The sequence below is a fragment of the Cricetulus griseus genome, chromosome 3, assembly GCF_003668045.3.
Source record: "Cricetulus griseus strain 17A/GY chromosome 3, alternate assembly CriGri-PICRH-1.0, whole genome shotgun sequence".
Taxonomy (NCBI): Eukaryota; Metazoa; Chordata; class Mammalia; order Rodentia; family Cricetidae; genus Cricetulus; species Cricetulus griseus.
In genome coordinates, this window is record NC_048596.1 from 158,661,790 (window position 1) to 158,688,319 (window position 26,530).

At 42.3% G+C, this 26,530-nt stretch overlaps 1 protein-coding gene across 1 annotated transcript in view; it reads left to right on the plus strand.

Moving 5' to 3' along the window:
* The window catches only part of Rnf150 (ring finger protein 150), a 207,565-nt gene that overhangs the window by 116,226 nt on the left and 64,809 nt on the right, over positions 1-26,530 (plus strand). Inside the window, exons 4-5 of the mRNA XM_027406133.2 lie at positions 12,767-12,838; positions 19,061-19,143. Coding sequence (XP_027261934.2) covers positions 12,767-12,838; positions 19,061-19,143 — 155 coding nt within the window. The remainder of the gene's footprint in view (positions 1-12,766; positions 12,839-19,060; positions 19,144-26,530) is intronic.

Genomic DNA, 26,530 nt, shown 5'->3' on the forward strand with positions numbered 1-26,530 from the left:
TACAGCTTTTTATTGGTTTGATAGATAGCATCACTTTTGTTTTTTTTTCCTGTGGAGCTAGGCATTGAGCCCCTGGTCTTGTACATGCTAAGCCCCAGCCCACCACCATGCTACATTTCCAGCTATGGCACCACACTTTTTAAATTATAAGTAATGCTAAATATATTCTCAAGGACAGTGTAAAACAGGAAGTACCTGTTATGTACCTGCTTCTGTGGTCTGATGGTTCTTCAGTTGAGTTGTTGGATACTTTCTTCTTAGTGTGTATCAGGTGTTGATTGGTCAAGGAAATTAGCCAATATTCTATACTATGGGGTGACATTTCTCCCAGTTTCTCATTGTCTTTGTCTTTAGCTGTGATTCTATGAAGCCTGTAGATGTGCTGCTGTTGTTGAGTAGCTGAATCTATCCAGTTTTGAATAAACCACTAGAGCTTGTGTAATTAGATCTTCTCCAGGCCAAAACTTAGAAAAACATTCTCTCTGTTTTCCTCTACCTCGTATTTATTTCCCTTTTATAATTAAATCTTGCAGAACTTTTCTTTATAAAGAATGAAGAAAGGTGCAAATTTTTATGGTGACCTTCTGCTTCTATGACTGGCACTTGTTGAATAATTAACTTTCCCCTGAAGTGCAGTAGCCTCCTCTAACAACATGAAGTAGCCCTGGGAGGGAAACTGGTCCTTTTTCAATGCTCTCTGAGCTGTCGCCACCATCTGTGCTCCGGCTCCAGTACCGCACTTGGCTGCGTGCCTCACAGCTGCCCCTGTGGTCCCCTCTGTTTCATTATCTTCACTGCATTTGTGTTTATGAGTTTAGAGTTGCTGTGGCAGCTTTCAAAACTATAGGATAACTCAGGATAAGGTTACAACTGTGATGTCAAATCTCCTAAGTGAAGTTTCTATTTTTGCTTTTGCTTGACCCTTTAGTCTCTAGTAGCACTGTTAAATTATCCCTGTCAATCTGACGTAGTCTTCTTACACTTGTCCCAGGTATGTAATCACTGTGTGATGGTTTAGTTGCTTCTAATTTTAAACATCCTGTTTCATTTTGCTGGCATGTCTGATAATCCCTCTGAATATTCTAAAATGACATGGCAAGCTAATCTCTCATCCTATAGTATTTAAAGGAATACTCTCAATGAGATTTTAAAATTAGTTTCCATCATATTATTTTCCATTCAGTTTTATATGTTAAGGTATTTTCTCATGTTACAAAATATATAATTTTGTAAATATCAACTTATCCCTGCCTTCTGGAGGCCTTTTAATCAAGAATGGATATTTATTTTTTCAAAGGTGACTTTTTAATAACAGGTTCCAGTGAGTGGCATCCATTATTTCAGTCATGTTGGTTGCTGGATGGCTACACATGAGTTCAGTTCTGTGTCCTCATGAAATCTTCTGCAGAGATAGTACCTTTAATATCAGTTAGACTCAAGGCAGTGAACATGGAATGTGTCTAGATGGCTCCTATAGGATTCCCTGTGAAGTATATATTTGTACATTGGTTATTTAAAATATAGTAACCAGCTAATCAGACAGTCATAAACAAAATTATGTGGTTTTATGCCCATGGAGAATCCAAGCAGCCAGTTAGCACTTAAGGCAAGGATGAAATTTTAAGCTGTGAAATAGTTAAACCTTAGACTATTTGCATATCCCTTTTGATCACTGTACTTTCTGCAGGTAGATAGGGTTTCCATGTCCACTTAAGCACGTGCATGCTCAGTGAGACATTTATTAACTTCCTTTGAGTTTCAGTATGTTATCACCAAGGTCACTCAGTGATGGGACCACGTTAAAAGTTAGCCCCATTTCCTAATCAATGTGAACACTACATTTTTGGCCCTTTTTAAAGGATGGAATAAGAACTTAGGAAAAATATCTCTGATAGACAGTGTTCCACTCTGTTCAACAGAACTTTACAGCTGTGCAAGCCTTATCTATAATAAGCAGCAGGTTGACTTAAATCATTTATTTTTATTACGGTATCACTGAGAGAGTGAGCCTTCAGATCTTTATAGGACCACAGCCTGAGGTAAAACAGGACAGGAATTCATCTTACATTACGATGTGTTCTGCTGAAGAGGAACTGATGTTGAATTAGCCTGTTGTAGATGTCCACCTGGTTCCATGTGGTTCATAATCTAAAAACCTTCCCCATCGTCTTACATGATAATGACACTTTCCATGCTGTGCAGTATCCATGTTGTGCTGTACATGGAGATGCTCATGGCAGCACAGCTGCCCATGGAGTGAGGTCCTCTGAGTAGTCACAGCAAAGTCCTCTACATGGAGACACGGAGAATGAGAGCTACAGCCGAGAGTGGATGAGAAACTTGGCTACTGTGCCGTGCTTCCTCAGACAGGGTAGTCGTTGAAGGCACCAGCTTGGGTATCAAGACCAGTGTGGATCAGACATTTGGTGAGACCTAGAGTCGTGAACTTGCATTCAGCTGTTTCTCCTGTCCAGGCCCTGGTCATTTCAAATACAAGATCAGCATGATAGCATGCCAACCCTGGAGTCATGCTGTGAGGATCAAACAATAAATGCATGGCATTATCAGAAGGATATCTATAAAATCACTTGTAATAGGCAAAGCAAAGAATTCTTAGAAAATAGCATTTAAATATAAATAGCTCATTTCACACACACACACACACACACACACACACACACACATATATATATATATATATATATATAATATACATATACATATATATAGTCTAGATATGAGGGTTTTAGTCCTTATGACCCAGTTTGAAACAAAATGGGATCATCTTTCCAACTGTCCTCTAGAGTAACAGGAAAAGAGGTTTATAAATATCATATCCAGCTAGCCGTGGTAATGCACATTCATCTTCTCAAAACAAAACACAAACCAAGAACCTGCCTCAAAAAATAAATTTTTAAAAATTTCACTGTGGATGAAAAGTCTAGTTTTCATGAAGCACTTTGGAAAATTCAAACTATAATGTATAGGCAGAGTAAGAATATAGTGGCAATGAAACAAAGGTGTGCATTTCAGAGGAAGTATCCTTCCCACACAAATTCCTCTTAACAATTATCCCCCTCCATCTTCCAGGTGGCAAAAACTCTGACCATATCCTGTATGTGTTTCTGGAAATGCCTATGTGTATATAAACATTGTTTAAAGTTATTTTCACATGTGTTACCTAGACAAGGGCTCTGCCCTTACAGCTGTGTTACAGTAGCAGCAACAGGACAAACACTAAAATAGACAGCAGACACCCAGTAAAGGACTGTAATTACTATGGCCAGTGGTGGGTTTGGACTACAGTGTCATAAAAAAGGCTAAGGTGTCAAATTAAGGCAGTGTTTCAGGTTCTTGTGGACTCAATAAAGAACATAAAAGTATGCCAGGAGGTGGTGGCACATGCCTTTAATCCCAGCACTCAGGAGGCTGAGGCAAGAAGATCTCTGTGAGTTCAAAGCCAGCCTGGTCTACAGAGTGAATTCCATGACAGACTTCAAAACCACAGAGAAACCCTGTCTCAATAAAAGAACATAAAATACATCCTAGTTTACACCTGCTGTGCCAACCCATATAGAAGGGGAAAGAGACCTTGGTTTCCTTCTCTACTTTCACTCAAATAAGAACATCCACACTTCTGCCTCAAGCATAAGGATTTCTCTCACATTAACTGATCCCCAACACCAGCCAATACTCTAACTCCATTCTGACACACGGAAATACTTTCAAACCCCAAGGTGAAGGAAGGGTTCTGTTCCACAAAACAGAAGTGGTCAAGCCCACATCCCTGCAGATCTGGAAGACAGGCAGCACATAGGCGAGCTCTCAACTTAATGTTTTTCTCTTTATTCTAACAATTTACAGCATAGGGGCAGCCAGGTTTAAGGGGACAGAATGCTCAGAATGGAAGACAGGATATCGAACTTCTGTATCTTGTCTGAGAGAGACAACTTCACCTGATCAGCAGTGTGGGAGGTCTCTGAACTCTCTTTGGGGTTATATGGTGCATTACCTATGTAGGATGGACTAAATCATCATTGTTCATTGGCGATCAATTCAACCTTCAGTCTGTCTCTTTCCCAGGGAGAGAAAGAACAGGTTTATTTTCAACACATATTACACAGTCAAAGCCTCTGCCCGCACAGAGCTTCTGTTGTAATATCATTAGCAGGCAATACTGTACTCAGGGCACAAGTGGTTGGTTTAAAAACCCACACCTCTAACCACAAAGTTCTGAGGCAACCAGCCCATCCTTAGGGACTTTCCAAAGGCCACTTTATTAATATAAAGCCAGGGGTGACTAAAAGTGCTTGTTTTGAATAACAAGACTGTCTCACATTTGCCACTCCCATCACTAAATTGCAGGGATTTGAGGAGTTCTCACCAGGAACTAAGATAAAGAACAAAATGTGTATTGTGTATTATATGCCACAATATCACACAGACTAATCATTAACTCTTCCATTTACTCTCAAGAGTGTTCCACTTTGGCTGAGAAGTCATACAGTTGCAATATGTTTGAGAGAAATAGAGAATTAGGGGTGTAATTAGCTCAATTTCAAACATCTACTGTAAGTGAGGAAAGCAGACGAGGTTCAGTGGGGTTGGTTTTGACATTGCATTTGGCAACATTAAATTTAGATTATTGGATATTGGAGCAGAAATGCCTGGGAGGTTTTTCACTACAGGGTGGCAGCTCAGGAGAGAAGTCAGAGATGGGGAAAGGAATATGGGAAACATCAGTTCATGATACCACTTAGCCATCAGGAGTGGTGGGCTCACCTGAAGAGTGAGTGCTCTGGAGAAGAGTCCTGAGCCCTGAAATTGGGATATGCAAGTATGATTTAGTGCCTTCCATAGTCCATTTTGATGTTGTTATAGTTATGGAGATCAATCTCTTTCCTAGCTCATCATAAGGGTTATGGCTAGCACACCACTAACACAAGTTAAAAAGAGATGAACATAGCAATTAGAGCTCACCAGTTTATATTTGGTCTTCCAAAAAGAAAATGGAAGAGCTAGGGAGGAAGTATCTGCCATCCTTAGGGTCAATGAAGAATGGAGAGCCACATAACAGTGTGATGGGGCAGAGAGTACATCCTCTTGGTGACAGACTGGGTGGGATAGAAATGTCAGCCTGCTAAGATTGCTCTTGGCTTTTTCTATGCTGCATTCCTTTCTCCTGGGTAAAGCCAGACTTCTCAGGAAGAGGGCTTTCCAAGAAAGAGGAATCAACATGACCTTTATGGGTTTTGAGTCTGGGTTTTTGTGGAAGAGGAACTGTGGCTACCACAACTCACCTTGGAGAAGAGGAATTGTGACTTCTAGGACTTATTTCAGAGGAGCAGAAAACATTCCATGTGAAACCCTGCTTCTGAAGCTGCTTCCTAGACCCTCAGGTGTCCCTCAGTTCACAGAACTCAGCATGCCAAAATGGCATACTTATGGCTATGATTGTCTGAGACCAACACTGCATCTTGCCATCCTAAGTTTCACCTTTTCGTTTTGTGTATTTGCTCTTTCCTTCCCTGCATTTCTAATACTAAGAAAATGAAGAAGAAAATGTCTTATTTTCCCCCAGTTTTCTAAATATTTAGAAAATCAGTTTAGTACCTTGAGTTTAATGGGGTATGTTATCACTTAACAACTTGTGGACATTTATAGGACCTTTTTTTCTTTTAATATATACTTCTTTCCTCATTTTCCACAAAGCAGTTTACCTTCACTACTGTCAAAAAATTACCAATAACCTTGATAAATATTTTTCACCTGTTCAAAACAAATTGATGTATAAATATAATTACCAGCATTCCCTACTCTTGACAAATCTTCACTAAAAAGCAGAATCTGGAATTGCTTGTGTTAGAAGAAATCTATAAGCATATTAACCGGACACTATGGAGGATGCCCCTGAAACAGAAGGATGGTAGACACCACTGTGGTTCCTCACTCTAACTAAGGTGGTCCCTAAGTCTTTCATCACCATCACTTTAACTGAGAACCACAAAAGAAAAGTTCTGTTTCTTGGTAGACATGCCCTCTCTAATCAGGCTCCATGAAAAGATGGGAGTGAGAGCAGCCTCCTTCACTTTTATTCTTGGTACAGTTGAAAGCTCAACACTAAGGATGTAGCTGGGCAGTGGAGCATCCACTCAGCACATGTCATGGCTTGGACGAGTCTTCAAGAACACCAAGATGGAAAACTAAAGAAACAAGCAACCCAACGGCAAGAGAAATCACCTACAAAAGTGACAAAACTTTATGGGGCTTCTTTCTGTCACTTTGTGTCTCTTCCTTGCTGTGACAGAACACTACAGAGAATGTTGTGATGTAGGGAAGCCATTTTATCTCAGTCTCACAAGGTTCAAGCCTTGATTGACTTGCTCCATTGCTATGGACCTGTCACAAGTCAGAACATCCTGAAGAAGCTGCTCGGCTCTTGGCAACCATGAAGTGGCAGAGAATAAGAGAGAATAAGAGTGAGAGAGCTTGAGAGTGAGAGGACAGGACATAGAGAGAGAGCAGACATGAAATGCCCTGCATCCAGTTCATCACATTGAAATTAACAGCCACATTGGACCGGAAACACTGAAGTTCTTTTTTCCATTTCCATATAATGCACTATATTAAATATGTATCTTCATAGATTAGATGGTATTCTCTAAATATTTAAGGTAGGAAGTGTTACTAGACCCTTCAGCTAGGAACACATCAATGTATGCAGTGATGAAGTCAGCATCCTCATGGATCTAATCACCTCTCAATGGTGCCACCAGCTGAGGAACAGCCTTTAACATGTGAGCTAAAAGGCTCATGTGTTTATGTATAAGCTGGTCATGGTGGCACTTGTCTTTAATCCCAGCACTCAGAGATTGAGGCCAGTTGGTCTACATATTGAGTTCTAGGCCAACCAGGGCTTTATAGTGAGCCACTGTCTCAGACAAACAAAAAATGTTTATGCTTTGGGACCTAAGGATATGGCTCAGTAGTAGAGTATGAGTAATATTGGAAAATCCCCAGCTGTGTTTATCATCTCCTTAATTTGCATTTTAGAAACCCCAAATAATAGTTGAGAAGTGCATGTTTTTTAAATATGGAAAGCAGAGCTATTTTTCTCTGTGTGGATTTTCACGTCTCTTGAAAAGCATGTACATGATTATAGACCTAATACTAGGGAAATAGAAATAGGTAGATCCCTGGGGCTTATTGACCTAATACTAGGAAAATAGAAATAGGTAGATCCCTGGGGCTCATTGGCTGGTCTGTCTAGCCTAGTTGGCAGCTGTAGAACAATGAGAGACCATCAAAAATCATGGCATTATATGGTGCATACCCACACAGATGTTCATACTAAAAGAAATATTGGCATATATATATATATATATATAATATATATATTATATATATATGCAAATGATATAGCATTTCTAAATTTTTTATGGTACTTTTCTCCCATATTTTATTACATTACTCCAGAACAACAACAACAACAAAATCCTCATACTACCTGCCTCCATAATCACCATATGATGTATGATGTATGTCTCAGAAAGTTGAGTTTCCTGTGCCGTGGAGTCTGAGCCATCTGCCTGCCCCTGCCAGGTTGGGCTGTCATATCTTTCCTGGAACACTACTAAAATGGTGCTATCTATCCTAATGTACAGAATGAGACTTGGTTTAAACAAAACTGAGAAAAGAGAGTAATGAATCTGCGATAGCATGCTTCTCAGAATAATTGGATGAAATATGTGTCCCTCCTACCCCAGTCTCCAAGGCCATAGGGAACATGACTTTGGGTAGATTCTACCTATCAGATCTTGCCACTCACCCTAGGAATCAAATAGAAAGTCACCAAGAAGGTGTGGAAAGAAATCTACTCAACAAGGCATATAAAAAACAACAAAAACAACAAACAAAGAAACAAACAAAAAACAGGGAAGGGGCAGTCAAACTTTTCTTCAGGATTATTGACACACACTCCAAGATTATAGCGGAAGAGGCAAGAAGCATAGTTAGTTATACCATCTCGTCAAAATGGGGTTTGGTTGATCATTATCTCAGAACTATTTCTCTGATGAGGAAGTTGAAGTCTTTATCACTCAAGGGGCAATTCAGTTCCTATTTGGAGATGAGTTCTTGGTTTACAGCAACAAGCTCATTGTCCAAGGCTTACTGTTGTCCTTAGCTAGTTTAGGGAAATGACTAGAGACAGGCAGGCTCCAGTCCCAGAGTCCAGGACAGGATGTTGGAAAGACTCACAAGCTATTATGTATGATGTCTCTGTAAATCTTAGAGGCTCCTGGGGGTGCAGGGTACATGTATGTAGAGTTTGTTCGTATTTACCTGTAATAACACAGAGAAGCCAGAAACTGACTTTGGCATTTCCATCTCTGTTTCTTTTGACCTTCATTTTTGAGGCAGGGTTTGCCACTGAGCCTGGATTTTGAATTTCAACCAGGCTGCCTGGCCAGGGATCTCTGCCTAGATCTTCCCATCCCCCACTCCACTCCACTCCAATTAGAGATGTGGTCACCACACCCAGCTTTTAACCTCAGTGTTAAGGATCCAGACTTAGGTCTTCATGCTTGCTTAGCAAGCACTCTGATCACTGAGCCATCCTAGTAGCTCCAAATCTTAGTGGCTGTCATCCTGGTGTCTTTGTCCTTAAAAGGGAAGGGTTACTGGCTTCAGATGAACACTTCTTAAATAATTAATGTGCCTGTGTGCAGACCAATCAGGAAATGGCCCAAAAGCTGAAAGTAGTGGTGGTGCCAGAAATAAAATGAAAGCACATGTGCCTTGCTTTACCTCACTTTCAGTTAACCCCTGAGTGTCTACCAAGCAGTCACTCCATTGCTGCTACAGCTTTGAGAATCATTTGATTTCTGATGACTTCCTGGAGGGGGCGCCTACAAGGCCTCACATCTGTGACTTACCTGTTTACCAGTCCACTGTCTCTCGGACCCTGGGAACTTAAGAAGCCCACCTCCTAAGTGATGACCCTTCAGGAAACCACTTACATCATCTGGATTGAGGTCATACCAATGCCAGGAATGGAGTCTGTCTTTCTAATTCCCTAGCCACTAGCTGTCTTGTTAGTCATGATCCCGGGTATGTTAATGTCAGCTTCCTTGTCATTTCCTGAATGGACTTCACTATTTTTTTTAGGAAAGGTAGCTTGCAATGTCCTTTTAAGCAGCATAGGAAGAGCCTTTTCTCTGGAAGAAAGAACAGGAATGCCTTCAAACATTGGTCACGGTATAGCTCCTTAACAGGGTACCTAATATGCATAAGACTCTGGGTGCAAACTCTAAGACCACAAAAAGTCTATCCAGTTTTTATGTAGATATAAATAAAGTTAAGACAAATGCACAACCAAAATTGAAAGGCATTTTTTTTCTAACTTATCTTACATGCTCATGTTTAAGGGCATATGTCATTTGCTAAAAAATAATTTGAAAACATTATTTTTAGCCAGATATAGTGGTCCATGAGCACATGCCTCTAATCTCAGCATCCAGGAGGCTGATACAGGGTGATGGGAAATAGCTGGCCAATTTAGGTTCCCTAGGGAGACCCTGACACAGCAAAACAAGATAGGAGGGGAGGAAAGAGGAAGAGATGGATTGCTTCTAGTTTAGCTGCATTTTAGTATAATCAGTGGCAATTGTTTGAAAATACTATTTTCTACTTAATTACTCAATCACTCATTGGAAATAAAACATTTAAGCTGGGCAGTGTTGGCACACACCTTTAATCCCAGCACTTGGGAGGCAGAGGCAGACTGATAGCTGGATTCAAGGCCAGACTGGTCTATAGAGCTAGTCTGAGGACAGCCAGGGTTATACAGAGAAACCCTGTCTTGAAAAAGCAAAACAAGACAAAAAAAGAATTTAAGTGAATTGAACACAATATTCTAAAGTACCAACTAAACGTAATTGCAAATTTTTCTGAACTTAAAAAAATAACCAGCATTTCATGGTACTGAAGAGGTGGTTCAATAGTTAAGAGTACTGGCTGCTCTTCCAGAGGACCCAAGGTAAATTTCTAGCACCCACATGATGGCTCACAACCATTTATAACCTTAGTTCCAGAGGACTCGATGTTCTCTTTCTGGCTTCTAATAGCACCAGGCACACACATAATGCATGCACAGGAATGTTTATAAGCAAAAGGCTCATATATATGATGAAAATCAAAGAAAGCTATCCAGCATCTCTTTATCTGGGGTTGAGATGTCTTATTTTAAACGTAACATCCTGGAGAGCTGTAGCATTTGCTACTGAGAATAAAATGACATCAGTGCTTTCCCTTTTTTTCCAGTACATGGTGGCTACTGGTCAAGGCTGGCTACTCAACTTTACTACCTGACATGTATCACTATAATTCAGCAGTTCTCAACCTGTAGGTCGTGACCCCTGTGGAGCCAAATGACCTTTTCACAGGGTTGCCTAAGACAAGCAGAAAATGTAATGACTCATAACCGTAGCAAAATTACAGTTATGAAGTAGCAATAAAAATAACTTTATGCCTGGGGTCAGCACAACATAAGGAACTGTATTAAAGGGTCCCAGCATTGGGAAGGTTGAGAACCACTGCTGTAGTTCTTTTGTAATTCTCCATTTTCTGATTAAATTTCTCAGGTTGTTTCTATGCTTTAAAAAAAATCTATTGTTTGAGTATTTTATTTACTCATTTTTTATTAGCTCAAATTAGGAACAAACTTGCTTCACATGTCAATACCTCTCCCTCCCCTCCTCCCAACCCCCCACCCCATGCCCCCTCTGCTCCCCAGGGAGGGTAGAGCCCTCCATAGGGGCTCCCTAAAGTCCACCACCTCATCCTGGGCCAGTCCTAGGCCCTCCCCCATGTGTCCAGTCGAGCAAGCATCCCTTCACATGGGATGGGCTCTCAAAGTCCCTTCTTACACCAGAGAAAAATACAGACCCACTACCAGGGGCCCCATAGAGCACTGAGGCCTCCTCATTGACATCCATGTTCAGGGGTCTGAATCAGTCCCATGCTGGCCTCCCAGACAGCAGTCTGGGTCTATGTGCTCCCATTTGTTCAGGTCAGCTGTTTCTGTGGGTTTCACCAGCCTCGTCTTGACCCCTTTGATCTTCATTTCTCCCTCTCTGCAATTGGGTTCCAGAGTTCAGTTCAGTGTATATCTGTGGGTGTCTGCCTCTGCTTCCATCAGCCACTGGATGAGGCCTTTAGGATGGCATATAAAGTAGTCATCAGTCTCATTATAGGGGAAGGGCATTTAGGGTAGCCTTTCCACCATTGCCTAGATTGTCAGTTGGTGTCATCCTTGTAAATCTTTGGAAATCTCCCTAGTGCCAGATCTCTCCTGGGACCTATGATGGCTCCCTCTAATATGGTGTCTCTCATCCTGCTCTCCTCTATTCTTCCCCTGACTCAACCTTTCTGCTCCTCCATTTCCTCCTCTCCCCTCCTCTTCTCCTCCTCTCATTCTGCCAGCTCCTTCTCCCCTACCCTCATGCTCCCAATTACCTCAGGAGATCCTGGCCCTTCCCATTCTCCAGGGTCCATGCATTTTTCTCTTAGAGTCCTTCTTGTTTCCTAGTTTCTTTGGTGATGAGGATTTTAGGCTGGTAATCCTTTGCTCTATGTCTCAAATTCATATATGAGTGTATTTACTCATCTTTTATGGAAATTCTTATAGATGATAAGCTACAAAACTTAGGAATTTGGGAGATTACAGTTTTTTCTAAAACCTAGATCTGCATTTGACAGAAAATATACTTAAAATATGTGTTAGGCATGGTGGTACATTACTATGACTCCAGTCCTAGTACTCAGGAAACTGAGAGGATTTTTAGTCCAATACCAACCCAGGCTACGTAGTAGGACCTTGTCTCAAACACCAAAAGCACAAAATAAAAGTGTGTGTGTGTGTGTGTGTGTGTGTGTGTGTGTGTGTGTATTGAATGTGTTCATATGGGTGTGTGCACATTTATGTGTGTATAAACACTCATAACAACTCAAAGGCATGTGGAGGCCAAAGGCAAATGTACCTTTCTCTGTCAATCTCTATTTTTTGAGACAAAGCTCTTCACTGAATGTGGTGCTTACTGATTGGCTAGACTGGACTGGCCAGAGCGCTCCAGGGATCCACCTGTCTCCACTATCTAGCTCTGGGGTTTCAAACTTGGGATGCCACAGCTGCTCTTCCAAGGGTCCTGGGACTCTGAAATCAGATCCTCATGTTCACATGGCAAAAAAAATGTGTGTACTAAGCCTTCTCCTAACTCTCTATGTAGCATACTCAAGTGCACACAGAAGGGAGAAGGTAATTGAGTATATGCTGCAGGCTGCCTCGGTTGGTCTATATGAGAAAACTGAAAGACACAAGCAAATACAAAGCCTTGATGGTAAAAAAAGAGCAGCTGTTTGCTAAGTCACACACTGGCCAGCTACTTTAACAAGCTAAGAAATATGTTATTTTTTGCTAGTTGCTGGTCTGTGCAGATATACCCTGAAGCTAAGATGTTTCTATTTTGTATGCTCTGTCGTGTGAGCCCAACACTATGAACAAGGGACTTCTCCAATGGTTTTTTTCATGGACCTTGATTCCTAGAACCACTTTCCGCAAATGCCTGGCCCCTGTATCTTCCACCCATTGCCCTTAACATTCATGACATAGGTATGATTCGGGGAGAGCTCTGGTTTATGAAATGCCATGAGAGGGTAAGTGAGGATGCACATCTTTGTTGTAAACCAACAGCTTCTGTTTTTTCAGCGCCGACTGGGAGATGCAGCAAAGAAAGCCATCAGCAAGCTCCAGGTCAGGACCATTAGGAAGGGCGACAAGGTGAGAACTGCTTTTCCTCTGGTTGAGGATGTAGTCAACGAAAGTCTTGTCTTTTCTAACAGCCAAAGTAGAAGAGGGAGAGGAATGGAAAGGGGGACAGATGTAAACCTGTGTTGTCTATACATATCTGGTACTTAGAATATTTTTATTAAACATATTAAATATTTATAAAATACATTCAGTTTATTGGCAACCAAACATGAGAAATTTTGAAGTTAGGCATGTAACAGTAGCCAAGTTGTACAGTCAGCTTCAGTTGCCCATCAACAATGAATGCATAATTAAAATGTGATGTATATGCACATTATTGAGACATTAAAAGGGATGAAATAATGGCATCTGAACAATAATAGAACTAGCGATCATCATGTTAAACAAAATAAGCCAGGTGCAGAAAGATGATGTACTACAATTTCTTTCATGTGCAGAATCTAGATTTTTACAAAAGGATTTAGAAGTAGAAGGGTTTCCTACTTGAGGAAAAGAAGAGGTGTGGAAAGGGTGGGAGTATAGGAGAAGTTACTGGAGAGTGGAAGAATGAGAAACATGTGTGACAGTGTCACAGTGGAACAATGGAAGAATGAGATACACATGCGTGACAGTGTCACAGTGGAACAATGGAAGAGTGACACAATGCATGAGAGTGTCACAGTGGAACAATGGAAGAATGAGATACACATGCGTGACAGTGTCACAGTGGAACAATGGAAGAGTGACACAATGCATGAGAGTGTCACAGTGGAACAATGGAAGAATGAGATACACATGCGTGACAGTGTCACAGTGGAACAAGAGTGACACACATGCGTGAGAGTGTCACAGTGGAACAATGGAAGAGTGGCACACATGCGTGAGAGTGTCACAGTGGAGCAATGGAAGAGTGGCACACATGCGTGAGAGTGTCACAGTGGAACAATGGAAGAGTGACACAATGCATGAGAGTGTCACAGTGGAACAATGGAAGAGTGACACAATGCGTGAGAGTGTCACAGTGGAACAATGGAAGAGTGACACATGCATGAGAGTGTCACAGTGGAACAATGGAAGAGTGACACAATGCGTGAGAGTGTCACAGTGGAGCAATGGAAGAGTGACACAATGCGTGAGAGTGTCACATGGAACAATGGAAGAGTGACACATGCATGAGAGTGTCACAGTGGAACAATGGAAGAGTGACACATGCGTGAGAGTGTCACAGTGGAACAATGGAAGAGTGACACATGCGTGAGAGTGTCACAGTGGAACAATGGAAGAGTGACACAATGCGTGAGAGTGTCACAGTGGAACAATGGAAGAATGAGATACACATGCATGAGAGTGTCACAGTGGAACAATGGAAGAGTGGCACACATGCGTGAGAGTGTCACAGTGGAACAATGGAAGAGCGACACACATGCGTGAGAGTGTCACAGTGGAACAATGGAAGAATGAGATACACATGCGTGAGAGTGTCACAGTGGAACAATGGAAGAGCGACACACATGCGTGAGTGTCACAGTGGAACAATGGAAGAGCGACACCCATGCGTGAGAGTGTCCCAGTGGAACAATGGAAGAGTGACACACGTGCGTGAGAGTGTCACAGTGGAACAATGGAAGAGTGACACATGCGTGAGAGTGTCACAGTGGAACAATGGAAGAGTGGCACACATGCGTGAGAGTGTCACAGTGGAACAATGGAAGAGTGGCACACATGCGTGAGAGTGTCACAGTGGAGCAATGGAAGAGTGACACAATGCATGAGAGTGTCACAGTGGAACAATGGAAGAGTGACACATGCGTGAGAGTGTCCCAGTGGAACAATGGAAGAATGAGATACACATGCGTGAGAGTGTCACAGTGGAACAATGGAAGAGTGACACAATGCATGAGAGTGTCACAGTGGAACAATGGAAGAGTGACACACATGCGTGAGAGTGTCACAGTGGAACAATGGAAGAGCAACACACATGCGTGAGAGTGTCACAGTGGAACAATGGAAGAGTGACACAATGCATGAGAGTGTCACAGTGGAACAATGGAAGAGTGACACATGCGTGAGAGTGTCACAGTGGAACAAGGAAGAGTGACACACATGCGTGAGAGTGTCACAGTGGAACAATGGAAGAGTGACACACGTGCGTGAGAGTGTCACAGTGGAACAATGGAAGAGTGACACACGTGCGTGAGAGTGTCACAGTGGAACAATGGAAGAGTGACACAATGCGTGAGAGTGTCACAGTGGAACAATGGAAGAGTGACACATGTGCGTGAGAGTGTCACAGTGGAACAATGGAAGAGTGACACACATGCGTGAGAGTGTCACAGTGGAACAATGGAAGACTGAGATACACATGCGTGAGAGTGTCACAGTGGAACAATGGAAGAGTGACACAATGCGTGAGAGTGTCACAGTGGAACAATGGAAGAGTGACACACATGCATGAGAGTGTCACAGTGAAACAATGGAAGAGTGATACATGTGCGTGAGAGTGTCACAGTGGAACAATGGAAGAGTGAGATACACATGCGTGAGAGTGTCACAGTGGAACAAGAGTGACACACATGCGTGAGAGTGTCACAGTGGAACAATGGAAGAGTGGCACACATGCGTGAGAGTGTCACAGTGGAACAATGGAAGAGTGACACAATACGTGAGTGTGTCACAGTGGAACAATGGAAGACTGAGATACACATGCGTGAGAGTGTCACAGTGGAACAATGGAAGAGTGACACAATGCGTGAGAGTGTCACAGTGGAACAATGGAAGAGTGACACACATGCGTGAGAGTGTCACAGTGGAACAATGGAAGAGTGACACACGTGCGTGAGAGTGTCACAGTGGAACAATGGAAGAGTGAGATACACATGCGTGAGAGTGTCACAGTGGAACAAGAGTGACACACATGCGTGAGAGTGTCACAGTGGAACAATGGAAGAGTGGCACACATGCGTGAGAGTGTCACAGTGGAACAATGGAAGAGCGACACACATGCGTGAGAGTGTCACAGTGGAACAATGGAAGAGTGACACACATGCGTGAGAGTGTCACATGGAACAATGGAAGAGTGGCACACATGCATGAGAGTGTCACAGTGGAACAATGGAAGAGTGACACATGCGTGAGAGTGTCACAGTGGAACAATGGAAGAGTGACACATGCGTGAGAGTGTCACAGTGGAACAATGGAAGAGTGACACAATGCGTGAGAGTGTCACAGTGGAACAATGGAAGAATGAGATACACATGCATGAGAGTGTCACAGTGGAACAATGGAAGAGTGGCACACATGCGTGAGAGTGTCACAGTGGAACAATGGAAGAGCGACACACATGCGTGAGAGTGTCACAGTGGAACAATGGAAGAATGAGATACACATGCGTGAGAGTGTCACAGTGGAACAATGGAAGAGCGACACACATGCGTGAGTGTCACAGTGGAACAATGGAAGAGCGACACCCATGCGTGAGAGTGTCCCAGTGGAACAATGGAAGAGTGACACACGTGCGTGAGAGTGTCACAGTGGAACAATGGAAGAGTGACACATGCGTGAGAGTGTCACAGTGGAGCAATGGAAGAGTGGCACACATGCGTGAGAGTGTCACAGTGGAACAATGGAAGAGTGGCACACATGCGTGAGAGTGTCACAGTGGAGCAATGGAAGAGTGACACAATGCATGAGAGTGTCACAGTGGAACAATGGAAGAGTGACACATGCGTGAGAGTGTCCCAGTGGAACAATGGAAGAATGAGATACACATGCGTGAGAGTGTCACAGTGGAACAATGGAAGAGTGACACAATGCATGAGAGTGTCACAGTGGAACAATGGAAGAGTGACACACATGCGTGAGAGTGTCACAGTGGAACAATGGAAGAGCAACACACATGCGTGAGAGTGTCACAGTGGAACAATGGAAGAGTGACACAATGCATGAGAGTGTCACAGTGGAACAATGGAAGAGTGACACATGCGTGAGAGTGTCACAGTGGAACAAGGAAGAGTGACACACATGTGTGAGAGTGTCACAGTGGAACAATGGAAGAGTGACACACGTGCGTGAGAGTGTCACAGTGGAACAATGGAAGAGTGACACACGTGCGTGAGAGTGTCACAGTGGAACAATGGAAGAGTGACACAATGCGTGAGAGTGTCACAGTGGAACAATGGAAGAGTGACACAATGCGTGAGAGTGTCACAGTGGAACAATGGAAGAGTGACACACGTGCATGAGAGTGTCACAGTGGAACAATGGAAGAGCGGCACACATGCGTGAGAGTGTCCCAGTGGAACAATGGAAGAGTGACACACATGCGTGAGAGTGTCACAGTGGAACAATGGAAGAGCGACACACATGCGTGAGAGTGTCACAGTGGAACAATGGAAGAGCGACACACATGTGTGAGAGTGTCACAGTGGAACAATGGAAGAGTGACACACATGCGTAAGAGTGTCACAGTGGAACAATGGAAGAGTGACACCCATGCGTGAGAGTGTCCCAGTGGAACAATGGAAGAGTGACACACATGCGTGAGAGTGTCATACTGAATCAGTTGAATAGTGTCATACACAAGCACAGAAATGTCATAGAGAAACCAGCATTGTATACAATAAATATATGCTTTAAAAGGTGTGCAAGAAGTCAGATGTGTTACCTCACTCCTTCAATCCCAGACCTCAGGAAGCACAGGCAGGTGGATTTCCGGGGATCCCAACCCAGCCAGGTATACATAATGAGTTCCAGATTAGCCAGGACTACTTAGATACTGTCTCAGAAAAGCATAAACTGCAAGAAAACAAAGTCCACTAAGTGTTCCTTGAAACATGTGACAAAAACTGGTCCTAAACTTAGGTTGAAGCTGTCTGGAAGTCAAAACAAAAAGAAAAACAGGAAACAGAAATTCAATATTTCAATTAGTGTTTGCCTGCATTATTCCAATTGATTCACAAAATAAAAGCAGAATAGTTACTCTTAGAATGACCCAGTGGAAGTTTTTCCAAAAGTCCTGGGAAAGAGGGTTAGTTTATGCATCAAGCTGTGCTCTCTGTGTAAGTTTAGGTTATAAGTGTGTAAGAGATATTTAGCTCTTCTGAACTCTAGGGCTTAAAACCCCAGTCATTGCACCAGCCTCCCTCACTGTAGAAGGGTGACAAGAAGCCTAAGGCCCTGATACACCTCCAGGAAGGATGGAAAGGGCTGCATAGTCCAAGCCTATGGCCTCTGAAGGTACCTCACACCCAATCCTTTAGAACAATGGATTACAATACAGCATGTATGTTTAACATCCCTGGAGACTTGGTAATGAATTCACATTCACATGGAAGCCAGGTGTTGTCTCTGCTCTGAATAATTGATTTTTCTCACAAGTTATTTGCTATCAGTTTAAATAATATGAGACTGGCAAGAGAAAGTTCCTTTAAGAAGATAACCAGGGGCTTGGGAAGACAGCTCAGTTGGTAACATGCTTGCCCTAACTGAGTTTGATCCCCAATTCTCACAGAAAAGTCAAATGTGGTAACACTTGTGGAGATAGAAATTGGAGGCTTCTTAGGACTTGCTGACCAGTCAGTCAAGCCAAGCAGGGGAGCTCCAGGTACCATGAGAGACTAGCTCAATAGTAATCATGATGATGATGGTGTTGGTGATGAGAACATCTCTAATGCACACACAAGTACCCTCACATGAACTTGCGCGCACGCGCGCGCGCGCACACACACACACACACACACACACACACACACACACACACACACACACACAAATTTAGAAGTAACATTTATTTTCATCAATATCTTTCCCCCTCAACCAGAGAGTAGAAAGTGCAGCATGATAACATAAGTAAACCACAAGGTGCCTCTTTTAGGTTTGCATACAGAAAAAAATCAAAACTCCATTTATATTTACACTTAATACACACTTTAGATTCCAGAGGACTGAGTATGTTATAAACCTCTCAGATGAATGTGATTTCTCACCCTTGAGACTTTGCTGTCACCTGTAATTGTCATTTACAACATTGTGGGAATGGCACGTGGGAATGGAGTTTCCCTCACAAAAGCGCTCAGAGTGGAAACAATATGTGAAGATTGGGAAGGGTGGAAACTAATCCAGTTGGTGAATTATTGATTAAGATGATGGGTAATGCTGCTAAGAGGCTGGCTCCAGGCAAGCTTGCCTCTGGTTTATGACAGTGTTTGCTCAGGATGGAAGTTAAAGTCGGCTCTTCTGCTTCTTCTATTGCAGGAAACAGAGTCTGATTTTGATAACTGTGCGGTCTGCATCGAAGGGTATAAGCCCAATGATGTGGTCAGGATCCTGCCCTGCCGGTGAGTGGTTGGCTGCCTGCTCCAGTGCAGAGGGGCAGAGTCCTCTGTGTGAGCACTGCGAACAACTAAACGCTCCTGATTTTCCAAACTCTGTCATGGAAAACATGCAGCCACATGAAAGTAGAAGTCTTTCTTACCACCTCCTCATTGCATGAAAGGCAGACCTGACAAGACAGAATGAATGCATGCTGTGTGTGTGAGGCAGCACCGTGGATAGCTCGGTAATGCTCAGAATGACTTCTGCCTTTTACCAGTACTATTTTAACTAAAATAGCAAACTCTTAAAAAAGATGCAGTGAAGGGTCATAGCACACTCAGCAGTAAGCAGGGAGCCAGGGGCAGGTTTCTATTTCCCTTGCATTTTATCAATGGAAAGAGAGTGGGTCAAATTCCCCCCAGAATTCTAGAATCTCAAGGAACACTCTAGCATGCAGGCTTGGGGAAACTTCTCCAAAGGATGCTCCCATCACTTTAATTTTTCTCCCTAAGTGCAAGTCATTGTTAGAATTCCTGACATTTTCTTTGAACATCCTAATTAGACTAAGTAAGTTAGAGTTGCATAAGAGCCATAGCCTCACAGAAAATCCCTTTTTTAGTTGCATCTAGGAAAGTGTCCTAAAAATAAAAATTTAATTGCCTCAATGAAAGGTACTTCATGTAGAGAAAATGGCTTAAAATTCTTGAGTTTAAAAGCATTTTACACAGAAAAGGGTATAACACAAAATATCCACAATCCATTGCTTTCCCCAAACAATACAAATTTTAAAACTGCTTGTTAGGAATAGAAATGGAATAAAATAGCATTTAGGGAATTGGTTTAATAATCTCAAGATGATGGAGTGATCAAAAAAAAAAACAAATAGAAAGACTGGATGCTACATAGAACTCAGTATCTCTCAAGAGATCTTCCTTAAAACACTCATAGCAACTGGCCGTTAAGAATTTGAGAGTAAGAATTCTCTCCATCTGGAGAGCCAGCAAGTGTGATTCAATTGTCTCACTTTTATACATGTCCGACTGCCCCTAAGTGGAACCATAAATGGGGTCACATCGACACTTAGAAGTTTCCTGTGTGTGAACACACTCCGCGTACATTTTTAATGCATTTGTTTACTTATCCGGGGGGTGGCACTCAAGCCACAGCCTGAGTGTAGGACTGAGAGGATAGTTTGTGGGAGTCGGCTCTCTCCTATTATGTGGGTCCTGGGAATGGAATTCAGGTCATCAGGCTGTATGGCAGGCACCTTACCCACTGAGATGTCTCACTGACCTGTAATTATGTCCTTTGTAGAAATCACACAGTGTGCATGCAGTGATTTCCAGAAGCCTTTCTGGAAACAGCAGCGCCTGGACACCAAGAATCCCCTCTGCCCACATCTTATCTTAAGGGTTTAAAGCTTCAGCGTCAGAAGCAGCCAGGTGTTTCTCTTCCTCTTCTCACGGTTCCCTCTGACACTCCATCGTAATGAACAAGATCTGCTTCCAAAAATTATATGTACCATCTCCTTAGCTCTTCAGCTCATACTGTATAAAATAATTTATTCATATAAAGCTTTATCACAACTACTTTTTGTGGATCTATGTAAAACCATAGCCTGTTTTAGTGTCTACATATGATGAGTTGCATTTCTTTAATAATATTCAATTTGCTCTTATTAATGCAGATCTCCTTTATAATATAGTTATTTGGGACTATTAATCAAGAAAACAGCATTTTACTGCATACTATGGAAAAGAACAGTTTTAGAACCTCAGCGTGATTGACATTAGCCTCACCCTAGGCTGCTCAGTATGATTTCAGGTTCCTCCTTCTCTATACGATTGGTTGTTTCCAAGCCCACGCATTCATTCTCCAATATAATATTTGTGTTAATTCTTTGAGAATTCCATATATAATGTAATTTGATCAAATTGACTTCCCACCCCTCCCCCAATTCCTCCAGGATCCATCTCACTCCTTCCCAACTTCATGTCCACTTTTTCTTTGTAACTCACCAAGTCCAACTTATACTATCCATATACCCATGAGTATAGAACCATCCACTTGATCTCTAGTGACCTACTAAGGACCAAACCCTTACAGAAAACTGGCTCTTCTTTCCCCAGAAACCAGCTATCCATAGCTCCTCCTTTAGACGTGGCCCTCCTGAGCTGCTCCCATCCATGAGGAATGTTGACTGGCTTGATCTTGTGTGGTCTCGAGCAGGCAACCACAGCTGGAATTCCTGAGTGCAGTGGTGCTGTCGTGTCCATAAGATACTTTCACTGCTTTCTTCTCTGACCACTGCCTCTTAGTCTTTCCACCTCTTCTTCCATAGGAGGAGGGAGTCACATACTGGCTCTTTACTCTTCAAGATCCTTATTCTTTGTTGCTATTTTCTTAGTGTAGATCTAAATGACAGAACACACCAAGAGTTATAGTTAATTACTGTTCTATCTTACACTAGTCACACATATGCACCCTCTGATTATCTCATGTGTCCTTTTTCCATTCTGGGTTCAAAGTACTTTCATGGCTGCCGCTGGCTTCTTGCAGGCAGTGTGCACTAATGGATGCTGTCAGACAGATGCAATAGCATTGCTTCTTTGTCGAGTCATTCCCTCTGGGGTATTATTAAACCTTGACTTCTGTGAGAAACATACATGCTCTTTCCTAGTACTTCCAGTCTGAATGATCTCTGGAATTGATTGTATCTCCTTGGGGTAAAAGCTATTTCAAAAATTATCCTAAAAAATAATAAGTTTCTTCTTTAAGATTATGTTCTGTGGCCTCATAATCCCTGAATACTGTTAACATCTGCTCCACTGTTTGGGTACCTTTCCCATCATCCATGTATGTACTTATACCAAGGTGGTTTCAGAATTGCCCTATTGTTTTCTCTCTCTGAGAACTCTACACAAGTTACAGCAAATGAGTAAAGTCTTCCCTTCTCATCTGTCATCATGGTAATTATCAAAGTGAAGTCATAAACATTCATTCCATCCCTTTCTTTCTCCTCTCTCTTTCTTCATCCAGTTATTTCCTAACACACAAACATAAGGCTTCATTGATGTCAGCCTGTCCCTGTGCCCACAATGTGAGGGACAGACATGCAGTGGCACACATGGCCAGTTGGTGACAGGATGTTCTAACTTTTGTGGTTTGGATTTGATCCCAATGTACCACTGAGGCATTTTCCAGGAAACTCAGGTTTTGCTATGCCATATGCATGTCAAGATGTGCCCATTACTGTGTTTTGGGGTGGGCTTGTGATGTGGGCTAGAGCTTGTGGTTATCATTCCTAGCCACAGAACATATCTTCCTGAAGCATCGCACTGATCTTAGTGTCTTCTCCTGTCCAGAGAACAAATGATGCTCTCTGCTTCTTTTAACCTGTAGCTTCCCAACTTGTTTTTCAATGGTGATTCCTCTCAGCAACTTAACTGTTCAAGTTCAAAGACACAAAGTCTCAAAAAGAATGTGGATTCCTTAGGTGAGTCAGAAGTCCACATTTGCCTCTGTAAAAAGCAAAATGATATGTTTTTCTTGCCTGTGTGTCCCTGTAAAGTTCTTTCTATCTATAATTTATCACCATCTGTCAAGGGGATTATTGTGTTTTCCTTTAATTTGGAAGACTCCTCCACAGTTGGGGACACCTTCAAGAGCACCCTGGTAATAAGCAGGTCTTGTGATAAGCTTTGTAGCACATGAGCAACTCTTTTGGAACAACAAGTATCTTATAGTAGGGCAGTAGGAGGTACCACTATGGGATAGTAAGTGGTGTGACCAAGTGGGAAGCAGGAATTTTAGTGAATAATCAGGACACAGTATGATATGGATATTCATAATGACAAATGTCTACAAATACAATGGAGCTCATCCCAGGCACAATGATTGTGAAAGACTTTGTAATCAATCAATCAATTGTAGGAGGGGAAAAAGAAAGCATCTCTGTGGTTTATTTTCCCCTTTTAAACATTTATTATATTTTATATATACAAGTGTCTTGTCTGCATTATGTCTGTATATCACATTCATGCAGTACCCATAGAAGTCAGAAGAAGGTGTCAGATCCCCTGAAATTGGAGTCATGGGCAGATGTTAGCCCCCATGTGGGTGCTGGAAACTGAACTTGGATCCTCTGCATAATCAGTCAGTGCTATTACACTGATCCATCTCCCCAGCCCCGATAGCCCTTCATACTTTTTAAATTTTTTTATTTGTTTTACATGCCAACCACAGTTTCTCCTCCCTCCTCTCCTCCGGTTCCCTTCCCCCACCTCCTTTCTATCTGACCCCATCCACTCCCTAGAAAAGGTACGTATGGCCTCACATGGGAGTCCACAAAGCTTGGCATACTAAGTTGAGGCAGGACCAAGCTCCTTCCCCCTGCATCAAGGCTGAGCAAGGCATCCCACCATAGGGAATAGGTTCCAAACTCTTCATATTATTAAGTCAGGTTTGATTTATCTCACACACATACCCTCATTATAGAAATGTTTTACAGGACAAAGTATTTAAATAACTGCTTAGCTCCCCCAGGGCGGGTAATCACCACTGTCATTTCCATGTCTCTTCCCTTTGCTGTCTCGTCCTCATTTTTGCAAGTTGGAAATATTGTTATCCATATCATTCAATATCCTGTTCTTCTCCCTTACCATTGTAAGAATTTTCCAGAAAGAACACTAAGTTATTTGTGGCTCACTTTGACCTTCCTTTGGACTCTGAAGCAATAACCAGACGTTATCAAGCTCTTGCTTGCATAAATCACCCAAAAACCTTAGGGTGCCAAGGCTTCTGTAGAAATAGACTTCACAGAATTTCCCATTGAGGTAAACCTTGAATGCATCCCACTTTCCTTGAGCTTAATTGTTAGTAATCCTCTGGGGGGTTCCCATTCAAATTCCACCCCCATAAAAGATGTGAAAAGCAGCTTCTCACACAATGTTCTTGCCTACAGAGCCGATGTGACCCACTGGCTTATTATCATCAGGGTCTGATTACCAAGAAAATCCCTCCAAAACTCCAGTTGATATCTTTGGGGTGTTCTCCGACTTTCACCTCCCCAAATAACTTCCCATAACTATAGTTTGTAAACAGTGTTCCCTGGAGGGCTTCAAGCAGCAGCCTTCAGGATGGTAAAGAAGTCTTTATACTGAAACAGGAGAGGGAAGATAGACAAAATCAACAACTAGCAAGCTGTCCTGAAATCAGAGGTAGGAAAGTGTGCTTCTGCAGATTGACATCCCAGTGCTGCACCTGAAGCCCAGGTGCGTGGGGGTGGCATGTCCAGAGAGCCCTGCTCCTGTATCTTGTCTGCAGGATCCCAGCCTTGGGGCTTCTGGAGCTTCTCATTGAAAAACATGTCAGTTTCTCCCAAACAAGGTCATCTAAGGTCAAGTCATCCTGGGATGTACTTCTGGGCTTGTTTGGGAAGTCTTCCTACCATGCTTCCTACCTTTGGGTCACATCCTGTGTGTAGTTGAGTGGTGTTAAATTCACCCACATAATGATTCAACCATCACCACCACCACTGGCAGAGTTACATCTTCTACTGCACTGAAGCCCTGGACCTCCAGAAGCACAGCTATCACTCAAAAAGAGCATTCCTCACCTGCCCCGTGCGAATGTTTTTGTGTATTTTAAACTGTGATTTGACTTTTCTAGCTTTTGCCACATAAGCCTTTGGTGACATTGAAAATCCAAATTGTGCAGCCATATGGCATACACCATAATTTATTTGCTTATTTGGAACATTTAAGCTGTTCCCACATAGGCCTTTAATTGCTGCTATTAAAGGGCTGTGATAAATAGCTCTTTACTAATATTTGAAGGTATTTTTCTACTTTGCAAGGTCATGATTCAAATTGATTGGTTACACTCCCCAAAGTTGAGCTGAAGGTGTTTCCTGATAAGTCAGAGCTAGGAACATCCCAAGAAAGGACAACTAGTGTTACTTGGAGCTATTAGAGTGTAATTAGAGTCAGGGATCAGGTAGGAGAAGAGGTTCTTGGTCATTCAAGACATAAATACCTCTGAAAGGCCTTAGTTTTTCACCGTGTGCTGGAACCTGTTAGGTGAGAAGGTGTCATTTACACACAAACCACTGGCAAAGGCTTTGGGAATAACTCAAAAGTATGCAGCTGGACTCAGAGGCACTAGTTATAGGATGTGATTAAAAAGAAGGTGAAATACCTTGGAGGTCTGATGTGTTGTGTTGGCATGGGGCTGGAATGGAGCACTGGTGGGGGAGATGCTAGGGGTGGGCTGTTCCAGAAAACCAGGAGATAAATTACCAAAGCACAGGTGCCTGCTCTCCAGTGTGTTGAATGATGGCCATGTCTGCATTTGTTTGCATTTAAAGCATGTCACATCTCTTCACTCAAATTTAAATAAAAATTGCAGCACTTTCCAAACTGTCAATCACTGTCCCACAAGGACTAGCTTTCAAGGGTGGAGTTTTTCTTTATGGGGAAGGGGAGGGACCTTGATCAGAGTTGGTTAATGTTTTTAATCTTTTATTCATTCTTCCAGTTCTAAAATATTCACCCAACTGGACCATGTGGACAAAGATCCTTGTTCAATAGACAGTGGCATTCGGTAGACAGTGTCTTTCGGTAGACACTGGCTTTCAGCAGACAGTGGCGTTCAGCAGACAGTGGCGTTCGGTAGACAGTGGCTTTATTCTGTCAGTCCTCCTCTTCTCTATAGTGTGAGAATGTACCTCAGCTTTGGCGTTTCATATCAGTTTAAGAGTCTTTCAGTGTTTTAGGACATACAGTATATCACACCATTTCCTTTTTGTGATTTAAAATCTGATGTGGAAGTCAACACTTTTACAAATACAAGAATGTGACCAACAACATTAATGTTCAAAATGAGATGTCGTGGAGATTTAAATACCATGATATGCCATATGCAAAATCAAAACATGTAATCCCAGCATTCCACAGGTAGGTGTAGGAAGAGCAAGGCCATCAGACCACACTGTGAGTTTGGACAGTGGCCTGGGATACACAAGACACTATCTCAAATATGTTTCAAGGTCAAAACCACAAAGAATGATTCAGGAAATGCATAGTAGTTAAGGAACAAAGAAGTTCATATACATAAGTGTGGTGACAGATACACTAACTTACCAAAAAAAAACAAAAAACAAAAAAAAAAACTGAAGGGGATAGGCCAGGAGACATGAAATGGGGGTTATTTTTGAGGGCTGATGGAAACTCAGTGGCTTAATTTGATGTTCCAGCTTCTTCAGCAGAATCTTTGAAAGGCTGTTGCTTATATACCACGTGTCTACAATGGACAAGATGCTCATAATCATCCCTGCCCACTAGCCAGTCAGACAACCCCTAGCATTTCTGTCTCAATTGATGTAACTGACTCATGTTTTTTAACATACCT